Raw genomic sequence first — 24563 nt, forward strand, 5'->3', positions numbered from 1 at the left:
GACATGAGAGGATTAATCAGCTCTGGACAGAGACACTAACTTCCTCGCCATCCCAGGGGCTATGGACTGTCCTACAGAGTGGCAGCAGCTAGTGTTGGCTGTGGCTAACTTCCCCCTCTCAGTCTGCTCTGGAAACCTGAGTTCAATTCCTGTCCTAAGTCATGACTGCAAAGCTAGGCTTATCAACATGCAAAGTGAGCAGTGTCTTAGTCTGTATGGATTTAGTTAAACTGGTTCAGGTCCTTGTATAGACGCTTATCTCACTGTGAGTAGCTTATTTCAGCTCCGCTTAAGTCAGTAAGGAATTGACAAGGGCGAAACAGCAAGAATCATGCTTTAAACTGAAATGACAGCCCTTTGCACCCTTTTAATGGAGTCATTTTCATATCAAAGCTTTAGTTAGACAGCATACGTATGTGTGTGTGTGTGTAGACAAGGGCTGTGGTTAGTGGGTGGGTTCCTTCTTCCCTCTTGCCTTCCAAGAATTCTCTGGAAACGAGGGGAGGAATCCCATTGCAAGGTTTTTCACAGCACCTTGGATGCTGCTTCTCCTCCTCTCGTTGTGAGTTAGTGATGGGCACCAGGGGGGCAATGGAAGCTACTTTCAGCCTGGAACTCTGAGGAGGGACCATGTGCTGTAAGATCGAGAGAGAGAGAGAGAGAGAGAGAGTGACGCATCCTTCACTGTGCCTGATCCACAGAGCAGGTGAGCCTGTTTTAGCTCCCATCTAGAGCCTGGATCTTTGACTCAGGCTCAACTCCTGGTGTCAGTGGCCCCATAGGAGCCAGTGCCCTCCTGGGGTGGGATGAGCTTAAATCAGTTGTGTCCTAGCTATTGCAAAATATGTTCTCTTCTCTGGGGTCACTTCTTCTCTTTTGTTTTATTTGCAGAGACTCGCTGGTGCGGCTGAGAAGTTCCAGAAAGCCCACCGCTGGCAGGACAACATCAGGGTAAGGCCTGGATTCTCCTCACAGGCATCGCAACCTTTTTAATGGGCTCATCTCTGGGTGTCTCTCTCTTGCACTTTGTTTCCCAGGGTAGAATTTAACCCACTCATAGCATGTAACCCCACTGAAACCACTGGAGTTCTGTAGGAATCATTTGAGACAGAATTTGCCCTTCCAGTTCTTTCTTTCTTGGCTTTATCTCAGTCTTTGTGGTTTTTCTCCCCCCCCCCCTTCTCCCCATCTGCTAGCTTTTCATTCTCCACTGTCTCTCTCTCTCTTTCTGCCCACTCCCTCACTCGCACTGTGATTTTTAAAGCAAGCTGTGTCCCCGTCACTCTGTTCATCTCTGCAAGTTCATACACAGTTGCCCTGTTCCTCATCTTCTGTCCCTGCTGCCTGCCAGCCCTAATGAAAGTGAATGAAGTAATTTTGAGCTCGTTTCCAGCGTTGCTTCTGTCTGTGCATGCAGGTAATAAGAGCAGTCAGAAGGCAGAAGGTGAAGGTCAAGCTAATGGTTAAACACTTTGGTATTGAGTTCCTGTGGAGAGCTCCCTAGAGAATTTACATCTTCGCCATCTCAGTAGACAAGTCATCTGCATGGTCATCAGGGACCCTATTGGGAGGGGCGTGCTTGGTGCAGTAGCGGGGTCTTGTGTTAAATGACGACAGATGCGCACACACATGCTTGTGTGCCTATTTTTCTGTTGCCTGATTTGGGTTTGATTCTGGGGGAAGGAGTAATTGAGGCTGGTGCAGGGAAAATGTGGTTTTAATGATTGCATTTGACTTTGTAATTATGTCAGTGATAAAGCGCAGCAGGAATCTGAAGGATTCTGCCTGGAAATGTATCAAATTATAACAATAATACAGAAGGAAGAAATGGTTGTTTTCCTTTCAGCACAAATGGATTCTGGAAAAAAACCCTCTGAGAGACCAACCCCCAGATTGTGCCACCATTCCTCACTTTGAGGAGTACCTTACTCCATGAGTAACCCCAGCTAGCATGAGAAACCAGCCCAGAGAAACCACCTCTTGCACTGTCAAAAAGATATTGGCCCAGGCTGTGTCTCCGGCAGGTTCCTGTCACCTCTGTGTTTTTGGTTGTGCTGGTGGCCTGGCAGCCAGATATGGCCAAACTCCCCCCATCGGTAAAATGGGGATAAGGATCTCCTCCTTTGGGAGCATTTTGAGATCTGTGCATGAAAAGCACTAGAGAAGAGCTAGGAGGTGTTAGTATTATCTCAATGGAACGAACTGGCCATCTCCATTTCTAAGGAGCAGGGGTTGAACTCTCTGAGCATTGTTAAAGTCTCTCATAGCACAGCACATATGTGTTGTGGAGATCTAGTGCGTGCTGTTTGCAAGAGGAAGTGGCCAGAGCATAGTTTGCAAAGAGGGATGTGGAATGGGGGGGGGTGTGCAGAGGAGGTGTCCTGTGGCATGACAAAAGCTCCATTGTGGAGACTGGGCTTGGAGACAGAAATAAGGAAGGAATTGCAAAGATGTGGGGTAGATGAGAGTAAGACCTGAGGCCAAATCTAGCTCTTAGATACCCATACATTGGTCCATACATTGACCTCTGAGGAGCAGAATTTGGCCCATGCAATAGAAGAATGAAGCAGGAGGGAGGAGCCAGCTGCGTTCAGTTTGCCACTTGACCAACTCATGATGGAAATTGGTATCTGTGCGGCTATAGCTACTGCCTCTCTTGGTCTGTCCTCATTTGCTTGCTTCCCATGATCCTCCTACACTGCACAGCTCAGGTTCTCATAGCACCAGGAGTTGTCTCTCATCAGACATTCAGGAAATGCTGAGCTAGAGGATCGGGGACATTGTCAGCTGCCTGGATGAGGAAAATCTGGGGATGCACATGGTGGCTCTTGGAAGAGAGACCCGCTGTCAGGTTGACTGCATTAGAACGCCAGGCAGTGAGTGGGGGGACAGGACAGTGAAATGACCAGTACTCAGTGCTCAGCTATTGAGCAGGGTAGCACAAAATCAGTGCAAGGCACTTGGCCATAGGGCAGGACAGAGGGGGCATATTTTTCAATGGGTTTATAACTTAAAGTTGTATTAGAATGTTTTCATTTAAATTGTGATCTGTTTACATTCCATATTCCCCAGGAGTCCTGCTCTGGTCCTGCCTATGCTATAGCGTTGATCTCTTTCACTTGTCTGGCCCCACCCATCCCAGATGAGTAGAGTCCTACCAAATTCAGTCCATTTTGATCAATGTCATGGTCATAGGGTTTTTAAAAATGTAAATTTCACGATTTCAGATATTTAAACCTGAAATTTCAGGGCGTTGTAATTGTAGGGGTCCTGGCTCAGACAGGAACTGTAGGGGGGAGGCGATGCAAGGTTATTGTAGGGGGGGTACTGCTACCTTCACTTCTGCGCTGCTGCTGGCAATGGCACTGCCTTCAGAGCTGGGCAGCTGGAGAGCGGCAGTTGCTGGCCGGGAGCCCAGCTGTAAAGACCGGGAGCCCAGCTCTGAAGGCAGAGCTACCACCAGCTGCAGCGTAGAAGTGAGGATGGCATAATATGGTATTGCCCACCCTTACTTCTGCACCTCTGCTCACGGGGCACTGCCTTCAGAGCTGGGTGGCAGGCCAACAGCCACTGCTCTCTGGCCACCCAGCTTTGAAGGCAGCAGAGAAGTGAGGGTGGCAATACCGCGACCCCCTAAAATAACCTTGTGACCCCCCCTGCAACTCCCTTTTGGGTCAGGACCCCCAATGTGAGAAATGCTGACCTCCACCATGAAATCTGTCTAGTACAGGGTAAAAGCACACAAAAGACCAGATTTCACAGGGTTAGACGTGATTTCACGGTCCATGACATGTTTTTCATGGCCGTGAATTGGGTAGGGCCCTACAGATGAGCCCTCATGTCATAAGGACTTTAAATAAATATTAAAAATAAAGCCACTCTATAGCTGTGTATAAAATATGCAGGAGTGGCAGCCTTGGAATTTGTTGCTTAGTCATGTGTTGCAGATGTCATCGATCTGGAGGCCCCACTGAATTCTGGGATACCAAACCCAAGAGCCTGGGAAATCTGAACTGTGTTTTTGATCTAATGATCGTTCACCTCAACATCTGTGGGGCCAGAGAAGGTGAGCGGGCTGGTCACAGTTGCATCCTGGTTAAGAAGCATGCACTGGTTTAGTAAAGTCTGCACAGATGCTTGCTTGCTCACAGAATCTCGGCTCCAGTGGGTCCCAGACAGAGTGGTCCAATGGTTATGGAATTGGACTGGGAATCAGGAGATCTGAGTGCTGTTCTGCATTGTTCCACTGACCTGCAGCGTGACTTTGGGCAAGCTGTTTCCTTTATCTGTCCCTCTCTTTCCCCTTCCGCACTTTGCCTGTCTGCAGGGTCAACTCTTCCAGGCAGAAGCGGTCTCTGGTCTGGTGCAGCACATGGCAGAAGGGGGCCCTGATCTCAGTCGGCCTTTGGAGTCACAGCTGTAATGTAGTTAACCATGAAACCCTCCTCTCCCATATCAGTAAGGGATTGAAAATTCCTAACAAAGGTGGTGGAGGAGGAGCTGCCAGTGAAACTCAACATCTGGAAACAAAAAAATTCTGGGGAACTAGCCCTAGAAACAGTGAGGCTGGTCATCTCCTGGTGGAGCCAATGGTGGCTTTGCCACTGACTTTGGTAGGAGCAGGAGTGGCCCTTATATCTGTGGTGGCTGCTGTCATGTCTCTCAGATTGTAAATATTTTAAATCTTGGGAGGGGATCTCTAGCTGTGCATCAACAATTGAGCAAACACAACAGACCACAGTATTGTATTAGACTTCTCAGTCATGAGACAATCGATCCCAGGTCAGATCTGAACATCCAGTGAAAAGGGATTTTTAACCAAGTCGCGCTGGGGGTGGGGTAGTTCTTCCTTTGGCAGGAGATTTGGTTTCCAAAGTCTGTTGTGATTTCAAAGAACAAATGCTGAATTCCTTAAAGTAAACTTAAATGAACAGGTATGTCAAGCACCACCTGTCTGATCAGTCATCTTTTGAAAGAACGAATCTTTGGCTGCCATTCTGTATCTACCCACATCTGCCTCTTGCGCTGTTTTCTTTTTTCGTTTTCCTTCTGTATCTACCCACATCTGCCTCTTGCGCTGTTTTCTTTTTTCGTTTTCCTTAGTGCCCATTCTTCGTCCTTGTCCAAATGAAAAATTACTCTTCATGTACAAGGTGTTTATTCTTCACAATGTCAGATCCTGGTAGGGGAAGGGTCTGGGATCTGGAGAATGGTCTGAACCAAAATCCCAGCTCTGAACGCCCTTTGGGTGGAAGATCTGGATCTGAAATCTGCAGGCTGGACCCATCGCTTCAGGAATCTGATACCTCTTCTATCCCAAGAAGCCAATCTTAACAGTAGTCCTGTCACCTCATCTCCAGATAGTTCCCTGGTCAGTGCCTAATGCGCAACTGTTTCTGGGTTTATTTGGTTGTTTGGAGGCTTCTGTCTCCTAGAGAGCAGGCCATTCTAGATTAAATAAACTGAGGGGGGTGGGGGAGCTAAGTCTTTAATTCCTCGGATGCACTACTTGTGGTTTGAAGGTTCTCCTGTGCTCAGTTTCCACTCTCAAACTTCATGGGCTGTACAGCTCTAATTTTTCCTTCAGCCCTGTCTCCTTAGCCAAGATGGACAATACATTGGAGTGAAGCTCTGGAGCAAGCAGAGACATGCATCTGGCTCCTCTGAAGCCATTTCAGAGAACACACAGCTGCCCCATGGGTTAGATCTTGCTGCCTACAGTAGCCAACACTCGGGGCTGAGGTTATTCAAGGAGAAGGCTGCTTCTAGAGCAGGCACCTGGGAGGATGCTCTCGTGTTTGGCTGCATCTCATCCAACAAAACTCAGGACACCAGCATCACAAAACACAACCTCAGGCCAACGATCAGCAGAACAGCTCAGAGGAGCAGCGCACAAAAGGGAGGTGTGAGCCCTCCCTAGCTTCCATGAGCAGAACTTTTCAGCCACGGGTGCTCCCACAAACACACACTGACCTGCTAATGGGGAACTCCAACTTCTGGGTTTCAGGGCTGTTACGACAGGAAGTTGTAGGCAGCTGTGTGGCAGGTACTTCAGGGACAGGTAGAGTTTATTCCTGCCCCATTTCCATTTAGGAAGCAGCATGTGTATTTCTCTTGTTTCTGAATCGCTGCATTAGATGATGTCTTACAGAGATACCCAAGTTGGCATTCTTCATAAAGCAAGGTTTGCCCCAAATGGGTAATACCCTCCCTTCCTTTTGCTAGTGGCTTTGTTCTTTATAGTTTCATACTTGTCCTGTTCTGTGGGACGCTCAGCAAGCCTGCTTGAAATACTATTCCCTTCTGTTTTCCTTAAAGCCCAGCAGGAAATGCTGTAAGGTATTGTGCACATCTGTCCCCATTTGGACACCCTGGACTTTTCTTCCCAGGATTGTAGCACTTTGTCTGTGGCGTGCCTGCAATCTCCCAGGGGTTAACACGCTCCCAGGATCCAGCAGGAAACCAGGTGATATTTGCACTCCTGCTGGAACTCTTATTTGCAGGTTTGCAGCTGGACTAGTAGCCCCTGCTGTGCAGAGGCCACAGCATTCTCCTTCTGTAGTGGCTTTGGCATCTCATCGAGCTGCAACGAACATACTGTGGCAGCTGCCGTTGGCTAATTAGGATGTACTGGGAACAAAGAGGGCCCAGAGCTTCATGTGCTCTGAGCAAGCTTAGACAGTGCCCTCCACTTGAGTTGGAGATGCAAGTGAGGCTGCTTTTAGCTGCACTCCAGTCTCTGCCATAAACAACCAAAAGCGTCAGGATGTCACCTTTGCAATCCACAGGGTATATGCCAATGGACACATGTTCTTGCCTTGTCTCTTTGGAAGGCAGGCACCATCACAGAGATCCAAGGTCGCTCCAGCAAGGACTCCGAATTGCCTTGCTCTGAGCTCCAGCTCCTGCAGGAGAAGCTCCGCTGCCTTCATTAACGTCACTGGAGCGTGAGAGCTGGAAGCCCTGAGGCCAGCCGCAGTGCTGTTCTGTACTGCGAAACAGAGCCACTTCTTAGGCAGCGACAGCAGGCAGCGGCTGACTCAAATCAGCAGGCATGGCAGTGAGCAGCAAACTTGTGTCATGGGAGGCAAATGAGCCCTGACACACTGGGGGTTGCCCCTTCCACCTTGATCTGTCCCCAGATTGGGATACCTCTGAGGCTGGCTCTGCTTGGCAACAAGGATGTAACAAAGCTTCAGATGCCGTGGCACTGAGTCAGCACACACTGTCATGGGAAGGGCACACAGCTGTCAGCTTCACAGGGAGGTGCTTGGCATAGTCACTGACCCAGTAAAACCTGCTTGCTGGGACTTTTAAAGAGCCCTAACACCCCTACTTCACACTGGCATATGTAATTCTCCAGTTCCCCATTAAATTGCCCTGTGTCTTTCCATCAGTCCCACTCCTATTCTCACTGCAGATGGCTGAGATACGTGCCTCCAAGCACAGCCCTTCACCTCCTGCTGCCTGCTTCATTCTCTGATGCCATCACGTAATGTGCATTGCATCACAGTCATTTCAGTCGTGCTGGCAGGTGATGCCATAGACACAGGATTGTGAGGTCACCCCCTGAATCCAGCAGAGGAGCCATGCGTTGACCGGTCAGGACTACGTCTCTGTGGAGATTGGAGATGAGAAGACAGAACCGGAAACCTGCACCTGAACACCCCTCAGAGACAGAGGAGTTTTGCTCTGGAGTCAGGCCAGATCTCTGAGACTCAGGCCTATCTCTCAGGCAGAGACAGACATAATCAGCAGCAATTGGTGGGGCGGGGAAGGGGGAATACAAAAACTGTCACTCGGGCTTAGTTGAAGAGGTGTCCTGCTGAGCAATGGATTGAAATCCCCACTACAGTGCATTGTTTCTGCCATGTCTGCGCTGCACCGCAGGAGATGCCTTTCAACAGGCGATCCTATGTGCATTGTGTTTTCTTTGAGTATCTCATATGGAGGGGGTCTTCATTACCCACTCCTCCCCAACCCTATGGGGTCTCCAGTGCCTCTTTCTGCCATGCTCCAGATGGCCCATTGATACCTGTCTGACTGCAGGCTGGAGGGGGTATCTCCCCGCCCCTGCGGCTGAGTGTGCTCCTGGCCCAGCACACCCTGGTCCCCAATAGCCCTCTAGGCCAGCTCAGGTACCTGAAAGACTCATGGCTCTGAGGCCAACCTGTCTTCTCTGGCTCCCAGCGCATGACGGAGGTGCTTTAAGGTGTCCGGGCAACCAGGCTGCTGCTTCTCCTGAGGAGCTGAAAGGGAGGTGAGCCAAGTAACCTCCAGGCTCTCAGCCCCATACTTCTCTGTACGCAGCCCTTCTCAGCTGCTGGGGAGGGAAGCCCCCCCGAAAGGATCTATAAGAAAGGCCCATGGTGCGTGGGGTGGGAGCTCCTGGCTGAGAGACACAGTGGGATGGTGTTGGGGCTCTGGGAGTAGCTATGGAGGGTAGGGCATCGTGTCTAACTTGGCACAGAAAGAGGAGCTTGGGGAAGGCTAAGACATGTGAGTTTGCCCCGGCAGAGTTTGTGAGCCATCTGCTGGAGGGCGAGGGGTGGGGTTCGCCGGCCCTGGGAGTGAGCAGAGGGTGTGACAGACAGCCCAGGATCCATGGGGGAAGTCCAAGGACACCTCCAGTGGGCTGGGAATTCTCATGGAGCACAGGCCCTTCTGCACTGCTTCCTGTGCCCTCCATCCCCTACCTGCCAGCCCACACATGGCCTCTGCCTCCCCAGTTTCTCAGGAATGGGGAGATGTGTTTCTAGAGCACAAGGCAGCTGCCCCCAGCCAGGACTCCCATAAATCTATGGAACCCCAAAACCGAGAGGATTCCTTGGGGCTGGAGGGAAGGGGGATTGGGCTGCTGAGGCTCAGCTCCCATCTGTCAGGTTCTGTAGTGGGGTTTGGGCTCCTTCCACCTCTGCGTGCACAAACCAGGGCTGGTTGTGTGTGATCTTGCCCCATGGACTTATGCTACTCCCTACATCATTGTGTCTGCTGGGCCCAGACTGAATTGCATTTGGAAAGAGGGACAGAAGCAAGGAGGGAATCTCTCTAATGCTCTCCCCTCTTCCCTATGCTCCTCTCCCTTCTTCAGTGTCCTGTCTCCCTCTTGCTTCCTCCATTACCCCCCCCTTCCCACCACCTTCTGCCTCCATCTTTAACTAGCTTCAGTGATTGTGAAATTCTCTTACTGCTAGTGCTGCCCCTGCTGTCTGCCAGCCATGTCCTGGGGTCCCTGAAGGAGGTGGGGCTGCCTCCACAGGGACTGCTGTCACAGTCTGAGAGAGGGCCCTTCCCTGGGAACTCGAAGGGAAATCTGGGTTCCAGGGCTGAGAGCTGCCCCCCCCCGCCCACCTCCCAAGTCATTCTGGAGAACCTCAGACTGGCACTGGAAAGGGATTGAATGGTGGATTCTCCATCATGGGAGATTGGATGTGTTTCTAAACGGTCTGCTCTACTTCAGACAGGAATGAGTCCAGGGCAGGTCTCTGGCCTGTCTCATCCAGGAGGTCAGACTAGGCGATCGCGATGGACCCTTCTGGCCTTGGCATCTATGAATCTATGGGACTAATAAGCAGATGTGCTGTCAGCACCCAGGAGGGCCAATGCTTTTGCAGGAGATTTAGGATGGCTCCAGTGCCCTTCCCTCCCTCTGCAGGCCCCCTCCAATGCATGGGGAGAAAAAACAGCACCTCTCAGTGCTCTGGACCCTGCCGAATGTGGGTGATTGTATACATGGCTATAGCCAGCTACAGTGCTGTGTGTGTGTGTAGCTATTGATAGATAGGTATAACTAGCTGTAGTGGAGGCGGGGTGTGGCTGGCTATGGGTAGCTCTAATGCAAATCAGGCCCCATTTCACCCACTACCAAGACACTTGCTCAACGGCAGCTGCCATGGAGGTTGTACGCTGAAGTTGGATGAACAGTCGCTCCCTTTGGCCGATAGCAGCCGTGCTCTCCTTGGTGCAGGAAGGGGTTTAATTTTAGGCCACCATTCTTAAAGCTCCTTCCCCAGGAGGAAGAACAGAGATGGCCTCAACTCAAAATCAATATTGTTCGTAGTGTCGGATGGGAAAAGACAAGTTTCCTGTTGTTTCTCCTGTCGGGTCATTATTCTTCTGAGCTGCGAATGCTTTTATCAGTGCTTTGCTCCTGTCCTCAGGAACTCTGGTGGCAGCCTGGTCTCTGACCTCTTGTCTTGCAGTGCAGCCACACGAGCCAGTTTGTACTGAGTGATGGCAGCGTGTAGATTGGAGAGTGGCAGACTCCTAGCTCCCGTGGGATGCAGACTGAGCTTGCTGGTTCCTATAGAGCCCAGTGGTTGGGGCAGGAGCAGTCCATAAATGTGCTGCAGACTGGTACCTGCAGCACTGGTGCTCGCCTGCAGATGGGGGTGACTGCTGCCGTCCGTACCATCTTGAGCCAGATTTAAACCAGTGACCCAGAGGCGAACAACAACCTCAATATACACAAAACAAAACGGGGTGGGGTGTGAGTGGCCATTGGTTTATTTTGCCACAAGCGCTTCTGAAATCCACTTCTTTAAGAAAATGTTTTTAACAGGACCATTTGCAACCACTTAATCAAGATGCAGGTAATTAGGAATGAGCCACCCGGAACTGATGTGCACTGGCGAACTGCTCCAGAACACAGCTGTTTTATTAGGCCTGCCCAGTGCTGTTCTCTTGGATAGGTGGGACGGTCGAGCGGCTGTCCCTGCTCTTCACAGCACACCCCATGCACTGCGGGCAGAATCGCTCCTCGTGCAACCCACCAAAGTGAGAGCGTGCAATGTATCTACTGCATCAGTGGCGACTGTGTGCTTATTAAAAGCCTAGGAAAGAAAGGAACGATTACATAAATGGCTTGTCCTAGCATTTCTGGCCAGGTTTTAATCTCATTTTCTGCATCTGTATAATGTGAAGCAGTAAACATCTGTTAGTGGGGATGATCATTTAATCTGTGCCATTTGTGTTCCATAGAGATGGCTCTAGGAGCCAAGATCTGCTCTGTCCTAGTTCATTGCTTGTTGTGCTCTAGCTCCAGCATAAAAGCTCCTGCCCTCTGTGTGTGTGTGTGAGAGAGAGAGAGACTGAAGCAGGGCATGTATCTTCTATCTAAATGAGTGTCATGGACTCTGACTGGTGTACACAGTACTGCATGATGCTATATGTGACATGTCTAAGGCTGTAGCAAAATATTAAGATATTTTGTATTATATGACAGAAAGCATGGTCATGCGATCAGACTGTTACAAAAAACATGCACAGGGGGGCAGAGTTAAGGGGATGTGTGCCCTATTTTAGCTCTGGTACTTCCTGAGTTTGTGTTGCTTAACTGTATAACCTTAATGCTCTCCATATACCAGACCCCTTGATGGAAATGGAGACTTGGCATAGAGGTTCGGTTAGACTGTACCAGTGGAGTCCCATTGTCACCTTGCTGCCTGGGAATTAGTGGGAAGTCTTTTGTGTTGCTGCACAGAGGAGCACAAGTGGGAGATACACAAGTTATTGACTTCTCCAAGGCTGCTGTGGTTCTTTAAGACTGGGGCAAGTTCAGCTGAGTGTAAGGGTACAACTGTGCTGATGTCTGCGGTGTTACAGCAGGACCAACTGCCATATTCAACAGTCTTTGCTCACAATGGAGCAGAAGCTGCCGCTCAGGTTGGAGGGAAATTGGCAGAGGTGTGCATGGGCAGAGTCTCGGTCAGGACTAGCAGTGGGTTGCAGGTCAGGACAATGGTGTGTAGGCAGATCCTGGCTGATGGGGAGGTGATTGGGGTACAGGGAAGGCAGTTGGTCAGGATTGTGGTGCATGGGCAGAGCTGTGTATGTGGGATTCAGAAATGGAATAGTCGGGCTAGTGGATGAGGAGGGCTCCGGAGAGAAAGTTTGCACAGCAACAGCTTGTGCTAGTTTGGGTTCAAAATGAACTCTCCTCTACTTTTCTTCTTTTCCTTTGAAAACCTTAAAAATAATTAAATCAGAGGTTTTCCAGGTAGAAGTATCCTCCTGCCCAGGTTTCGCATATGCACTCTCTGCACCTTTGGGTGGCCTTTTGTTCTCCTGCAGTTACTGAGGAGATGCCTCCGTTCGTTGGACTTCACAATGTTTCATTAGGGTGGTTGACTGGTGCCACCGAGGGGTCAAGGGCTGGCTAACTTTCTCTGAATACCGGCACTGCCCACTCAGAAGATTGTGGAGACACACATTCTAAGCTCCTAACTGCTTCTGCATGTTTGTGTTCTGTGTTGTATACAGGCCATCTGTCAAGGCTGATTCCCCACTCTGGCACTTCGAGTGCAGAAGGTGGGGACCCTCAAGGATTCTAAAAATTAATACTGGCCACTTCAGGTTTGTATTAAACTTCCAAGGTTACAGCTTTTCTCTGACCTTGGATGGGTAAATGCTGCCACCACCCAAGTGCAAGATCCCTTTGAGAACCCAGGAAGACACACTTGGGAATTCCTTCCTGTGGGGTAACCTCAAGCCCTTTCACCCCCCTCCGGGGAAGAGCTGAGAAAGAAAACCAAAGGAAATCAGCTGTTGCCACCAGCTAATTAAACAACATGTGCACAAACCTCTTAGGACACAAAAATCCAATCCTATTCTTAAAAAAGGTAAATTTTATTAAAAACAAAAAGAAAGAAAATACATCTGGAAACTCAAGCTATTGCTAGATATTAAAAAAAACCCACAAGGATTAAGCATCAAGAATAACTTTCTTGAGGGCCAGCTTAAAGGTTACAAGCAAAACAAAAGCATTTGGGGTTAGCACAGAGGAGTCCACAAGCCATAAAGAAATAAAAGGAGATAAACCTGATCGCGTCTTCCTAGACATTCCCTCATCTACTTACATATCAGAGGTTTCAAATGAGTATTTTCTAGGTATGATACCGATGATTTTTCATACCTGGCCCCAACCTTCTTACAGCATAGTTCCAGCCCTGTCTGCCTCTGCCCTAGAACAACAGACAGACAGACAAATGGGGAGTCTTGTTTCAATTTCAAAAAGTTCTAGCCTTCAAAAGTAGCTCTTTTGACCAGGTGCCCACTCACTTCCTTTTACCTGTGCGTAGCAGTGATTTTTAACCCTTTACAGGTAAAGCAAGTCTAGAACAGCTACTAAGAGGGATATTATAGCTAACTGGCTGGCTGGGTCCATAAAAGGGAGCTACCCCCGCCCCTCATTTATTACACCATCATGCCTGCTTTAAAAAAATATATAGTACAGCGACCGAATCCTCCTCCGGGGGGAAAATCCCACTGATTTAACTGCAGCATGGAATCAGTCTGCAGAGTTGGAGGTGGCAATTTAGAGCATCTGGAGAGGCACTGAACGGTAATTCACAATGAATGCCTCCCTGTCTCAGGCTATAAAATTTCTCGTCTTCTTCATTAGTACCTGCATGTGCCACAAGTGCTTATCTTCAAATAACGCCACTGGAGAGAAGGAAGGGTTTTATTGCCCCAATTTGTATCCCAGGTTTGTTTACATTTAGCTGGCATGCACAAGGGACAATTAAATCAGCCCCTTGGAGAGTGACTCCTTGCTGCCGGGTCTCTGGGCAGCTCTGCCTGAGGCTTACCCACCCTTCCCCTTTCCCTTGCTCGATAGTTACACTGCGGCTTTTCCTCCTTTACTTGTTTTACCAAGTGACTTGTTAATTTTGGCCACACCACTCTCCTCTCTCCCAGTGTATCATTTTGTAACCTCAAGCTGGAGTTTATGACAGATTGCGCCAAGTGTGGTTATTTTTGTGTTTCCATCTGAATGCGCGACGGCAGATGCTGAGTGTTTGGAATGCATTAGTGCTAATGGCAGGACCATTAAACATTAGAGTCACTCACTGCAGATGGGTTGCTATGGAGGTTCAGGGGAAAATGAAACAAGAGCAGGAGTGAAAGCGGTTGGTAGGCTGTTTCCAGCAATCATCAGCTGGGCAATCAGTCAGAACCATGATCCCTGCATGGAAAGTTTCTCTTTTCTAGGGTTTTTTATATTAAACCACATGCCAGCACTTTTTTTTCCAAAGGGCTTGATTGCAGCAGTGTCATTTGGAGTGACCTTCAGGCATCGTCACGCCCTCCACCCTGGCTTTGGATCCACCCTACGGGACAACAACCCCAGGGGATCCTCTCCCTGCCCCTCTCCTCACACTGCTGGTTTCTGCTGCTTTCATAATGTGCTCCTGTGCTGTTCCTAAACAACTGTTTCTCTGCAGCCAGAAGGGCCCGGAAGGGGAACTGCTCTGGGGATTTCAGAGGGGATCACATGAGGGGATGGGCTGAGCACTAGGAGCCACTGAAACATTTCTATTCTGACGTAAAGGGATGTCAATAGAGGTACGATGACTTACACAAATGGAGGCTCTGGCCCAACTATGTATGGGGTTCCTTGAGTCTCTTTGCTGATGAAGCTTGATCTTACCCACAACAAAATAGTCATGCTAGCTGCCTATTCCCACCTCCCATTCCCCAAACCCCCTGCCTAGGAGATTAACCCCTCGCTCAAGGAGAAGTGGTCCAAAGTCCATGTGCGTGGCTGGATTGTCATGCCATGGGTAGCCAGGTTGGAAACAGAGGCTGGGTCCTGCAGCTGAGTCACTCTAGCTGCTGCCTTGGTTTGCCCTTGTGCCTAATCATAGAATCACAGATTTTAAGGTCAGAAGGGACCATTATGATCATCTAGTCCGACCTCCTGCACAATGCAGGCCACAGAATCTCACCCACCCACTCCTGTAACAAACCCCTAACTTATGTCTGAGCTATGAAGTCCTTAAATCGTGGTTTAAAGACTTCAAGGTGCAGAGAATCCTCCAGCAAGTGACCCATGCCCCCTGCTGCAGAGGAAGGTGAAAACCCCCCAGGGCCTCTGCCAATCTGCCCTGGAGGAAAATTCCTTCCCGACCCCAAATATGGCGATCAGCTAAACCCTGAGCATGTTGGCAAGACTCACCAGCCAGACACCCAGGAAAGAATTCTCTGTAGTAACTCAGATCCCACCCCATCTAACATCCCATCACAAACCATCGGGCATATCTACGGCTAATAGTCAAAGATCAATTAATTGCCAAAATTAGGCTATCCCATCATATCATCTCCTTCATAAACTTATCAAGCTTAGTCTTGAAGCCAGATATGTCTTTTGCCCCCACTGCTTCCCTTGGAAGGCTGTTCCAGAACTTCATTCTTCTGATGGTTAGAAACCTTCATCTAATTTCAAGTCTAAACTTCCTGATGGCCAGTTTATATCTATTTGTTCTTGTGTCCACATTGGTACTGAGCTTAAATAATTTTTCTCCCGCCATGGTATTTATCCCTCTGATATATTTATAGAGAGCAGTCATATCTCTTCTCGGCTAAACAAGCCAAGGTCTTGGAGTCTCATAAGACAGGTTTTCCATTCCTCGGATCATCCTAGTAGCCCTTCTCGGTACCTGTTCCAGTTTGAATTCATCCTTCTTAAACATGGGAGAACAGAACTGCACACAATATTCCAGATGAGGTCTCACCAATGCCTTGTATAACGGTACTAACACCTGCTTATCTCTACTGGAAATACCTCGCCTGATGCATGCGAAAACCACGTTAGCTTTTTTCACAGCCATATCATATTGGCAGCTCATAGTCATCCTGTGGTCAACCAATACTCCGAGGTCCTTCTCCTCCTCTGCTACTTCCAAGTGATGCATCCCCAGTTTATAACAGAATTTTTTGTTATTAATCCCTAAATGTGTGACCTTTCACTTTTCACTATTAAATTTCATCCTGTTACTATTACTCCAGTTTACAAGATCTTCCTGTATGCTATCCCGGTCCTTCTCTGTATTGGCAATACCTCCCAGCTTTGTGTCATCTGCAGACTTTATTAGCACATTCCCACTTTTCGTGCCAAGGTCAGTAATAAAAAGATTAAATAAGATCGATCCCAAAACCAATCCTTGAGAACCTCACTAGTAACCTCCTTCCAGCCTGACAGTTCACCTTTCAGTGTGACCTGCTGTAGTCTCCCCTTTAACTAGTTCCTTATCCACCTTTCAGTTTTCATACTGATCCCCATCTTTTCCAATTTAGCTAATAATTCTCCATGTGGAACTGAATCAGATTCCTTACTGAAATTGTAGTAAATTAGATCCACTGTGTTCCCTTTGTCTAAAAAATCTGTTATCTTCTCAAAGAAGGAGACTAGGTTGGTTTGACACGATCTACCTTTTGTAAAGCCATGTTGTATTTTGTCCTAATTACAGTTGACCTCAATGTCTTTAACTAGATTCTCCTTCAAAAATTTTTCCATACTACTTAAGAGGCCTGTAGTTACCCGGATTGCTTTTTTTACCTTTCTTAAAAATAGGAACTATGTTAGCAATTCTCCAGTCATACGGTACAACCCCTGAGTTTACAGATTGATTAAAAATTCTTGCTAATGGGTTTACAATTTCATGTGCCAGTTCCTTTAATATTCTTCGATGAAGATTATCCAGGCCCCCCAGTTTAGTCCCACTAAGATGTTTGAGTTTGGCTTCTACCTCGGATGTGGTAATATCTACCTCCATATCCTCATTCCCATTTGTCGTCCTACCATTATCCCTAAGCTCATTAGCCTCATTAAAGACTGAGGCAAAGTATTTGTTTAGATGTTGGGCCATGCCTCGATTATCCTTAACCTCCACTCCATCCTCAGTGTTTAGTGGTCCCACTTCGTCTTTCTTTGTTTTCTTCTTATTTATATGGCTATAGAACCTTTTACTATTGGTTTTAATTCCCTTTGCAAGGTCCAACTCTACATGGCTTTTGGCCTTTTTCACTTTATCCCTACACGTTCTGACCTCAGTAAGGTAGCTTTCCTTGCTAATCCCTCCCATCTTTCACTCCTTGTAGGCTTTCTGCTTTTTCTTAATCACTTCTCTGAGATGCTTGCTCATCCAGCTTGGTCTACAACTCCTGCCGATGAATTTTTTCCCCTTTCTTGGGATGCAGGTTTCCGTTAGCTTCTGCAGCTTTGACTTGAAGTAATTCCAGGCCTCCTCTGCCTTTAGATCCACAAGTTTTTCAGTCCAATCCACTTCCCTAACTAATTTCCTTAATTTTTTAAAGTTAGCTCTTTTGAAATCAAAAACCCTAGTCAGAGATCTGTTTTTGTTTGTCCTTCCATTTAGTTTGAACTGAATTAGCTCATGATCGCTCGAACCAAGGTTGTCCCCTACAACCATTTCTTCTATGAGGTCTTCACTGCTCACCAAAACCAAATAAAAAATGGCATCCCCTCTTGTCGGTTCAGCAACTGCTTGGTGAAGGAATCCATCAGCTATCGCATCCAGGAAAATCTGAGCCCTATTATTATTCCTAGCACTTGTCCTCCAGTCTATATCTGGGAAGTTAAAGTCTCCCATGATCACACAATTCCCGTTAGTATTTACTTCTTTAAAAGCATTAAAGAGGTCTCTATCCATATCCAGATCGGATCCTGGCCGTCTATAGCGCACCCCGAGCACTATCCCAGGGGAGGCTCTAGTCGCTTTCTTCCCCAATGTGATTTTTGCCCAGACAGACTCTGTCTTATCCATTCCATCGCTTCTTATCTCTTTACCGTCTACCTCATCATTGACATGCAGTGCTGCTCCACCAGCTTTACCTTTATTTCGGTCTTTCCTAAACAGCACATGCCCTTCAATAGCTGTAGTCCGGTCATGACGACTATTCCACCATGTTTCTGTATCCCTATGATATCTGGTTTCACTTCCTGCACCAGTAGTTCCTCCATTTTGTTACCACGGCTCCTCGCATTAGTGTACAAACATCTTAATTTTTGCTTTTTGTCTTTGCTCACATTCTTTACCCGATTGGGCACAGACATTCTACCACCAGTATCACCTACTAGATTGGTATGTACACTGCCCTTCCGTCTTATGTCCATTCTCCTACCCACGGCTGTATCCTTTCTTACTTCATTTTCTTCCCTCTCAAAAAGAAAATCTGGCATGGAGATTACCTGGACATCTCCCAACCATCTCCCCCGAATTCCTAGTGTAAAGCTCTCCTGATCAGTTGTGCTATCCTCCATCCTAGAAGTCTATTTCCCTCCTTACTCAGGTGAAGTCCATCCCGAGAGAACAGTCCTCTGTCCATGAATGCTTCCCAGTGACCATACATCCCAAAGCCCTCCTTATAGCACCACTGCCTGAGACATGTGTTGAGCATCATAATCTTGTCACACCTTTGTTGCCCTTCTCTAGGAATAGGCAGAATCCCACTGAAGATCACCTGAGCCTCGATTTCATTCAGCATCTTCCCCAGCCTGGCGTAGTCTCCCTTGATATGTTCCAGTGAGAATCTAGCTGTATCATTTGTTCCCACCTGAAGGATAATCAATGGATTCTTTCCCGCTCCCGTTAGGGTCCTCTTCAGCCTCAGGTCCACATCCCCTATCTTAGCACCCGGCAGACAGCACACCCTTCTGTTCTCTGGATCAGCTCTTGTTACAGGCCTGTCTATTCTTCTCAGTAATGAGTCCCCAATCACGTAGACTCCTGGGCTGCACGCTTCCCATATGAGCTCTAAAGCTTTTTTTGGTAGCAAACTTCCCTCTTGCTTTCTGTGCTCCAAAAGTTTGCATGGCATTGAGTGTGAGGTCTGCAGAAGCTCAGCCCTTGCAGATGTTACGAAGCTCGGCAAAGTTTCTAGGCCAAGCTAGTTTAGAAAGAAGAGCAAAAAGGAAAAGTTAGAATAATTTTTTAAAAGCGCATTTCAGGGACATTTTCCAAACAACATCACTTTAAACCTTCAGGTCTGACTTTCTTTACCAAACTTCCCAGAAAAAAAAATGTCTCTGGGGATGAGATGTAGCGTGGAAAATCTCTGGAAGATCTCTCAGGCGTGTGTGCATGCGCATCTCCCTACCTGGTAAGTATATAAAGATACACCCAGAATGTTGGAGGTAAAGAGAGAGGAGGAAAACTCCCAGTTTGGAAGTGGGCCAGCAAGCCAATATCAAGTTTATTAGTCCACTTTGCAATTGCTCACTTTTTCCCTGAGTTCTTCTCCATTGATTTGTTCTCATCTCCCATTACAGGTGTGTCTGTCTTTTGGGTGCATCCTGAGAGCTCCCTGGGGGAGCATATTTCCTGGATAGTGCCCTGAGGCTGGGCACATCCCCCTTCCTGCCTATGCTCTTAGCGGGAGTGTTTCTGTTTCAACATGCAAATCCGAAATGCAGTATTATCTATGCATGCAACACATAAACGCCTTCACAGCACCGAGCCCCTGCCTTAACCACAGCAGCAGATCTCTGTGAAGCGTGGGTCAGCCCACTCACTTCCCCTCCTCTGCATAGATATTCCCGGACAGCTGGAGAGTCGGCTGCTGTCATTCCGGAGTGCGTGCTGCATTGCTGTTTACCAGGTTTCAGTCCTCTGTTTGCCACTTTGCTCAGACTAGTGACAGGTGCAAAATGTACCTATAACAATTACAGAAGGTAGCTTTATTTTTTTGCCGTCTTCCTTTATGTCCTTCTTGCAAATGAGTCAGCGCAGCGGAGCGGATGGGCCATCCAACCTCTCTGTGTTTTGCAGCCAGCAATAGCAGGCAGCGCCTTTGTTGCTTCCTCTTTGCTGCTGGTCACAGTTAAACACAGTGGGGCCATTTGCAGGACAGGAGATACTAGCACTGCAATTTTCCTTCCTTTTTTCCCGGGCTTCCCACATGCTCAGTGTCTCAGTGCTGCTTCTTATCTGGAGTTGCTGGCAAACTGTGCGGCGGTGAATAAACCCATGGCAGAGCTGGATGCCTTTTAAACCCCCTTACTCCTCTTTTGCTTGGACCATCAAATTACCACCTGTGCAGAGCATCTTTGATATTTCATAGCTCTTTGCAAAGTTAACTGATTCATCCTCCTGCGTTCATCTGTATTTCCCCATCCCCTACTGCCAGTTTTGCCAGCACTGCTCATAAAGTTGTACATTCTAAGGCCAGAAGGAGCCATTTGTGATCATCTGGTCTGACCTCCTCCATAATAAAGTCATAGACTTTCAACAGCTAGTTCCTTGAACAGCTGTGGAGCTGCAGTAGGATCTCATATGAGAGAGGGGCTCGAGTTGCAGAATTCAGATCCAGATCCAAAGTTCTGCCTTTGTGGTTGAGTAAAGAATGCTGTGGAAGGCTGAGCACCAAGGGCAGAAGACCAACCAGGGCATTCAAATGCAAGCCAGCCCTAGCTGCCCTGCTGTGGACTTGGGACCATCCTGCAGTTCGACGATCCTCATTTGGAACACAGGCTTCTCAGCTGGCTGTGATCCTTGCAGAAGCATAGCGCAAAAGGGGAGGAGCCAGTAGTCAGCTGCATCTAGCTCACCTTGGAAGGGCCCACAGGCACATCCCTGGTGGCTGGTGTAGGAGCTCCTTAGCTGCTCACGGAGAGAGCCCATGCAATCCTCCCAGAGAGAAGAAATCACATTCCAATAAGAAAAGGAGTACTTGTGGCACCTTAGAGACTAACAAATTTATTTGAGCATAAGCTTCATCGGATGCTCACGAAAGCTTATGCTCAAATAAATTTGTTAGTCTCTAAGGTGCCACAAGTACTCCTTTTCTTTTTGCGAATACAGACTAACACGGCTGCTACTCTGAAACCTGTCACATTCCAATGAGTCCTTCCTTCAGGGTGGGCAACATAGTGTCTAAATCACTAAGGCCTCCCTCCAGCTTGGAATGGAGAAAGCACCCACCAAAGCAGAGGTGGCGATCAGAAGCATTGAGGAAGCCCTTGCTTCCTGTTCATCTCACAGCTGCTGGTCCCTTCTTTCAGCAGCTTCCTGGAGCTTTTCCAGAGCAACCCCACGCACTGTCATCAGCAGCAGGGCAAGGAGCCTCAGTCCACCTTAGCAGTGTACAAAACTATGGAGCTCGTGTAGCTTTAGCAACCTTTCCCTTGTGGAGTTTGGATTTCAGGCAAGCCATGGTCCCTACAGAAGAAGCTGCGGGCACGTCAGTGGAGGCAGCTGGAGTCCAGTGTGCACGCATCATCAGGAAGTCGTTTCTAATTAGGGCCGAGAGATCCAGGCAGGAGAGAGAAGTGAGTGCATTACTGGAAGAAAAAACGAAGAAGCTGAGTCCGCGGTGTTCTGGTAGCACAGTGGGGAGGAAGGACACATGTCACCAGTGACGGCAGGAGGTGCTCCCATCAGGCTGAGGTGCAGTGACAGCACCCAGGGAAGGAGTCCCCCGGGCTGAGAGAAGGAGGATGGAAATGAATGCCCCCTGCATTAGGCTGGGGTTACGGTGCCTTCTAGCACCAAGGAAGACGAGTCCCTTGGCCTGAGTGTGTGAGGAGTGGAAATGTCACTGTGAAACCTTCTCTCCAGTGATGGTTGCCCTAAGACAGTAATTGCTTTGCACGGGTGCGCATGAATGGATCAGGCGTTGCACTCAGCATCGGTTGCTAAGGACATGATCCTGACTGGAGCTGAACATGTTCTGGCTTCAGTAGGTCAGGGTCCAGCCCTCCAATCCCCACCTACGTAGGGGATGTGGACAAAGTAGAGAGAGTTCAGAGGAGAGTAAGAAAAATGATAAAAGGTTTAGAAACCTGACCTATGAGGAAAGGTTTAAAAAATGGTCACGTTTGGTTTTGAGAAAAGAAGACTGAGAGTGAGAGGCGGGGCTGATAAGTCTTCAAATATGTGGGGGCTGTTATAAAGAGGACAGTGATCAGTTGTTCTCCATGTCTGCTGAAGGTAGCACAAGAGGTAATGGTCTTAATCTGCAAGCAAGGGAGATTTAGGTTAGATATTAGGAAAAACTTTATAATAGTAGTTTAAGCTCCAGAACACGCTTCCCAAGGAAGTTGTGGAATCCCCATCATAGGAAGTTTTTAAGAACTGATTGGACAAACACCTGTTAAGGATGGTCTAGGTCAGTGGCTCTCAACCCACGGGCCATTTGTGGCCCAATCGGCACACAGCTGTGGCCCAAGAGACATCCTCAGGGCCATACAGACAGTATATATATTGTGTGGATGCAGCCCACATAACACACATCTGCGGCCACAATGGTCAATAGGTTGAGAACCATTGGTTTAGCTTCTGCCTCAGCATAGGGGCTGGACTTGATGACCTCTCAAGGTCCCTACATTTCTGTGCTTGTATGTAATTCACCTAAGAGTCATTGAAGTTTCATGGTGCACACAGCAGTAAAAAGACCTTGACATAGCATGTGTGTTTTGTACTGTAGCTTTTTCCTTTGCACTAATGTTCTGCTCTGATTATGACCAATGGCATTACACATCATGTACAGACAGGGTCTGTGTATTAAAGAAGGGAAGACATGCCTGCTCATAACAGCTGAAGCCTTTGGATCATCCCAGGGAGTAGGCCAAAGCAGGCTTTAAAGCCTCCTTAGGAGAGGGAGGATGGGGGAACATAGATGCCATCGTTGGGAACTCATGGATGAGAGGCCAAGCACACATGTATTATTTTATTTACCATTTATAGTGCAGTCGTACCCAGCAGCTTAGTTCCGGTTGTTCCGCTAAGCCTCAGTCCCTGCCCCAAACAGCTGCTGCTGCTTTATTTATTTATTTGTGTGCATGCATGCATATGTGTGGTAATACCTAAGAGCTCCAGTCATGAACCAGGGCCCCATTGTGCTAGGCGTTGTACATTTTTGTTGATAATAGGTTTGTTACAGTAGCTCATAGGAGCCCCAGTCATGGACCAGGACCCCATTGTGCTAGGTGCTGTACATTTTGTTTCTATTAGGTGTACTGCGGTAGCACATAGGCACACCAGTCATGGACTAAGGCCCTGTTGTGCTAGGTGCTGTACAAAGACAGTCCCACCCCAAAGAGCTCCTGGTTTAAGTAGTATGTCAAGTAATACTTACACTTTTGCCCAGCATTCATCTCCTATTGCAGTTCAACTGCAAAAGGACAAGGGGTCCTTCTTTTCCCCAATCCTCCTAGTCTAGCTCTAAGAATCTGTTTGCTGCTAACAGTCAGTCGGTCCAAGGAATATTGAATAAACCCCTGAAATCGCCAGCAGTGCTACCTTGGAAGCTGCTTCTCTCTCTGCTGCCCTGGAGTGCCCAATACCTCTACCCGGAGGCAGCCCTGGAGTCTCCGTTGGTGGGTTCCTGCTGCGATAGCCTAGAACCTGAGCTGCCTTCTGTATTAGCCTGCAGCGCCTCCCGCCAGCTCGGCATTTCTTTTCTCTGGAAGTCCCCTGTTCCATTGCTCAGCCCCTATGCTACATTTTCTCTTGTGGGCAGTGGTGTTTTAGGGGGCTTGGACACATTTTCAGGCCCCAGTACAGTAAGTAATAGAACAGTGGACCTTAAAGTCATTGCCATTGAAGGCTCTTCAAGTCGCCTCAACCTGGGCTGCATTTGACTTGAGTGGGAAGATCCATATCCCGGTCCTAGTCCATGCAGCCCCTCCAGTTTCCTGTGACATAACAGGAGATGTAATAGGAAATGCCATCTCATAATGATCAAACAGCTCACCAGGAACTTTGTGATTAGTTTCCCTTCTTCTCAGACTTTCTCTAATTCTTCTTTTACCTTCTCCTCCAACACTCTAGCTAGATTTAACAGAGGACAGTATAATTTGGTGGCCAGTAGTATTAGCAATTGGGCAAGCGAAGGTCCTGCAGCCAGCCAGTTTTCTTGCTACAAGCAGTGGACCAATCATTGCAGGAACAGAAGGGGATTTGCTTTGCGATGTGTGCAACTAGCTCCAATTATCCAGGTTCATTGTGGGTCATTTCCAGAGCTGGATGGGAAACCTTTTTCCCATCTCACAAAAATCTGAGTTTTCAGAACTGTTCCCACTCCTCAATGGGACAAAACCAAGATCTTTCCAAATTTTCCATGAAAAACAAGAGCGAGTGCGTGCATGTCCACCCAGCCCCGGATAGCCAGGTGACTAGGCCACTCCCTTGCAGGTCTCTTATCCCAGGTGAGTGCCCTAGACCGATGCCAGGCTATGGGCTATTCTGGGGTTGGGGCTCTTCAATCTCTCCTGTTGGAACTATTCTGCTTTGTATAAATAATTAAATATTCATTGGGTCAGTGAGAGAGTGCAAGAGACTGTAGAGCCTCAGGGCACTCACCTGAGAAGCAGGAGAAGTCCCTCCTGCAGTGCTCCCATGCTTTCACCAGACACTCCATCCTGGCTCCGAGAAACTCTGTTGTCAAAAACTTCCCAACCAGCTCTAATCATTTTACCCCTCTCCGAAACATCAGAGACTGGAGACTGGGCTTTATTAGTTAGTGGTTTGATCCCATAGGGCAAATCCTAAACTATTGAGTTTGCAGCACCCATGTATTTATCAATAGTATTTGTGAAGAGCTGGTTGGCTGCAGATGCTTATAGGTATGTCACTTACAGTGTAGAAAGTGGGGTTGTAGCATGGGTAGGCATCCTTATGCTAGCTTTAATCTAGCAGCTAGCGCTGGGAACATGGCAGCAGGAGCTAGCAACCCAAGTGTGTGCCCAGGGTCCCCAGCAGGCTTGTACGCAGGTTGCCAGGCCATGCTGCCACATCTTCTGTGCTGTTGTTGCCCATGCT

At 48.1% G+C, this 24563-nt stretch overlaps 1 protein-coding gene across 6 annotated transcripts in view; it reads left to right on the forward strand.

Moving 5' to 3' along the window:
* The window catches only part of CACNA2D2 (calcium voltage-gated channel auxiliary subunit alpha2delta 2), a 587011-nt gene that overhangs the window by 345447 nt on the left and 217001 nt on the right, over nucleotides 1-24563 (forward strand). For all 6 annotated transcript variants that reach the window (XM_073352554.1, XM_073352555.1, XM_073352560.1 and 3 more), the window contains one exon: nucleotides 892-951. In XM_073352554.1, coding sequence (XP_073208655.1) covers nucleotides 892-951 — 60 coding nt within the window. The remainder of the gene's footprint in view (nucleotides 1-891; nucleotides 952-24563) is intronic.

The sequence above is a fragment of the Lepidochelys kempii genome, chromosome 7, assembly GCF_965140265.1.
Source record: "Lepidochelys kempii isolate rLepKem1 chromosome 7, rLepKem1.hap2, whole genome shotgun sequence".
Taxonomy (NCBI): Eukaryota; Metazoa; Chordata; order Testudines; family Cheloniidae; genus Lepidochelys; species Lepidochelys kempii.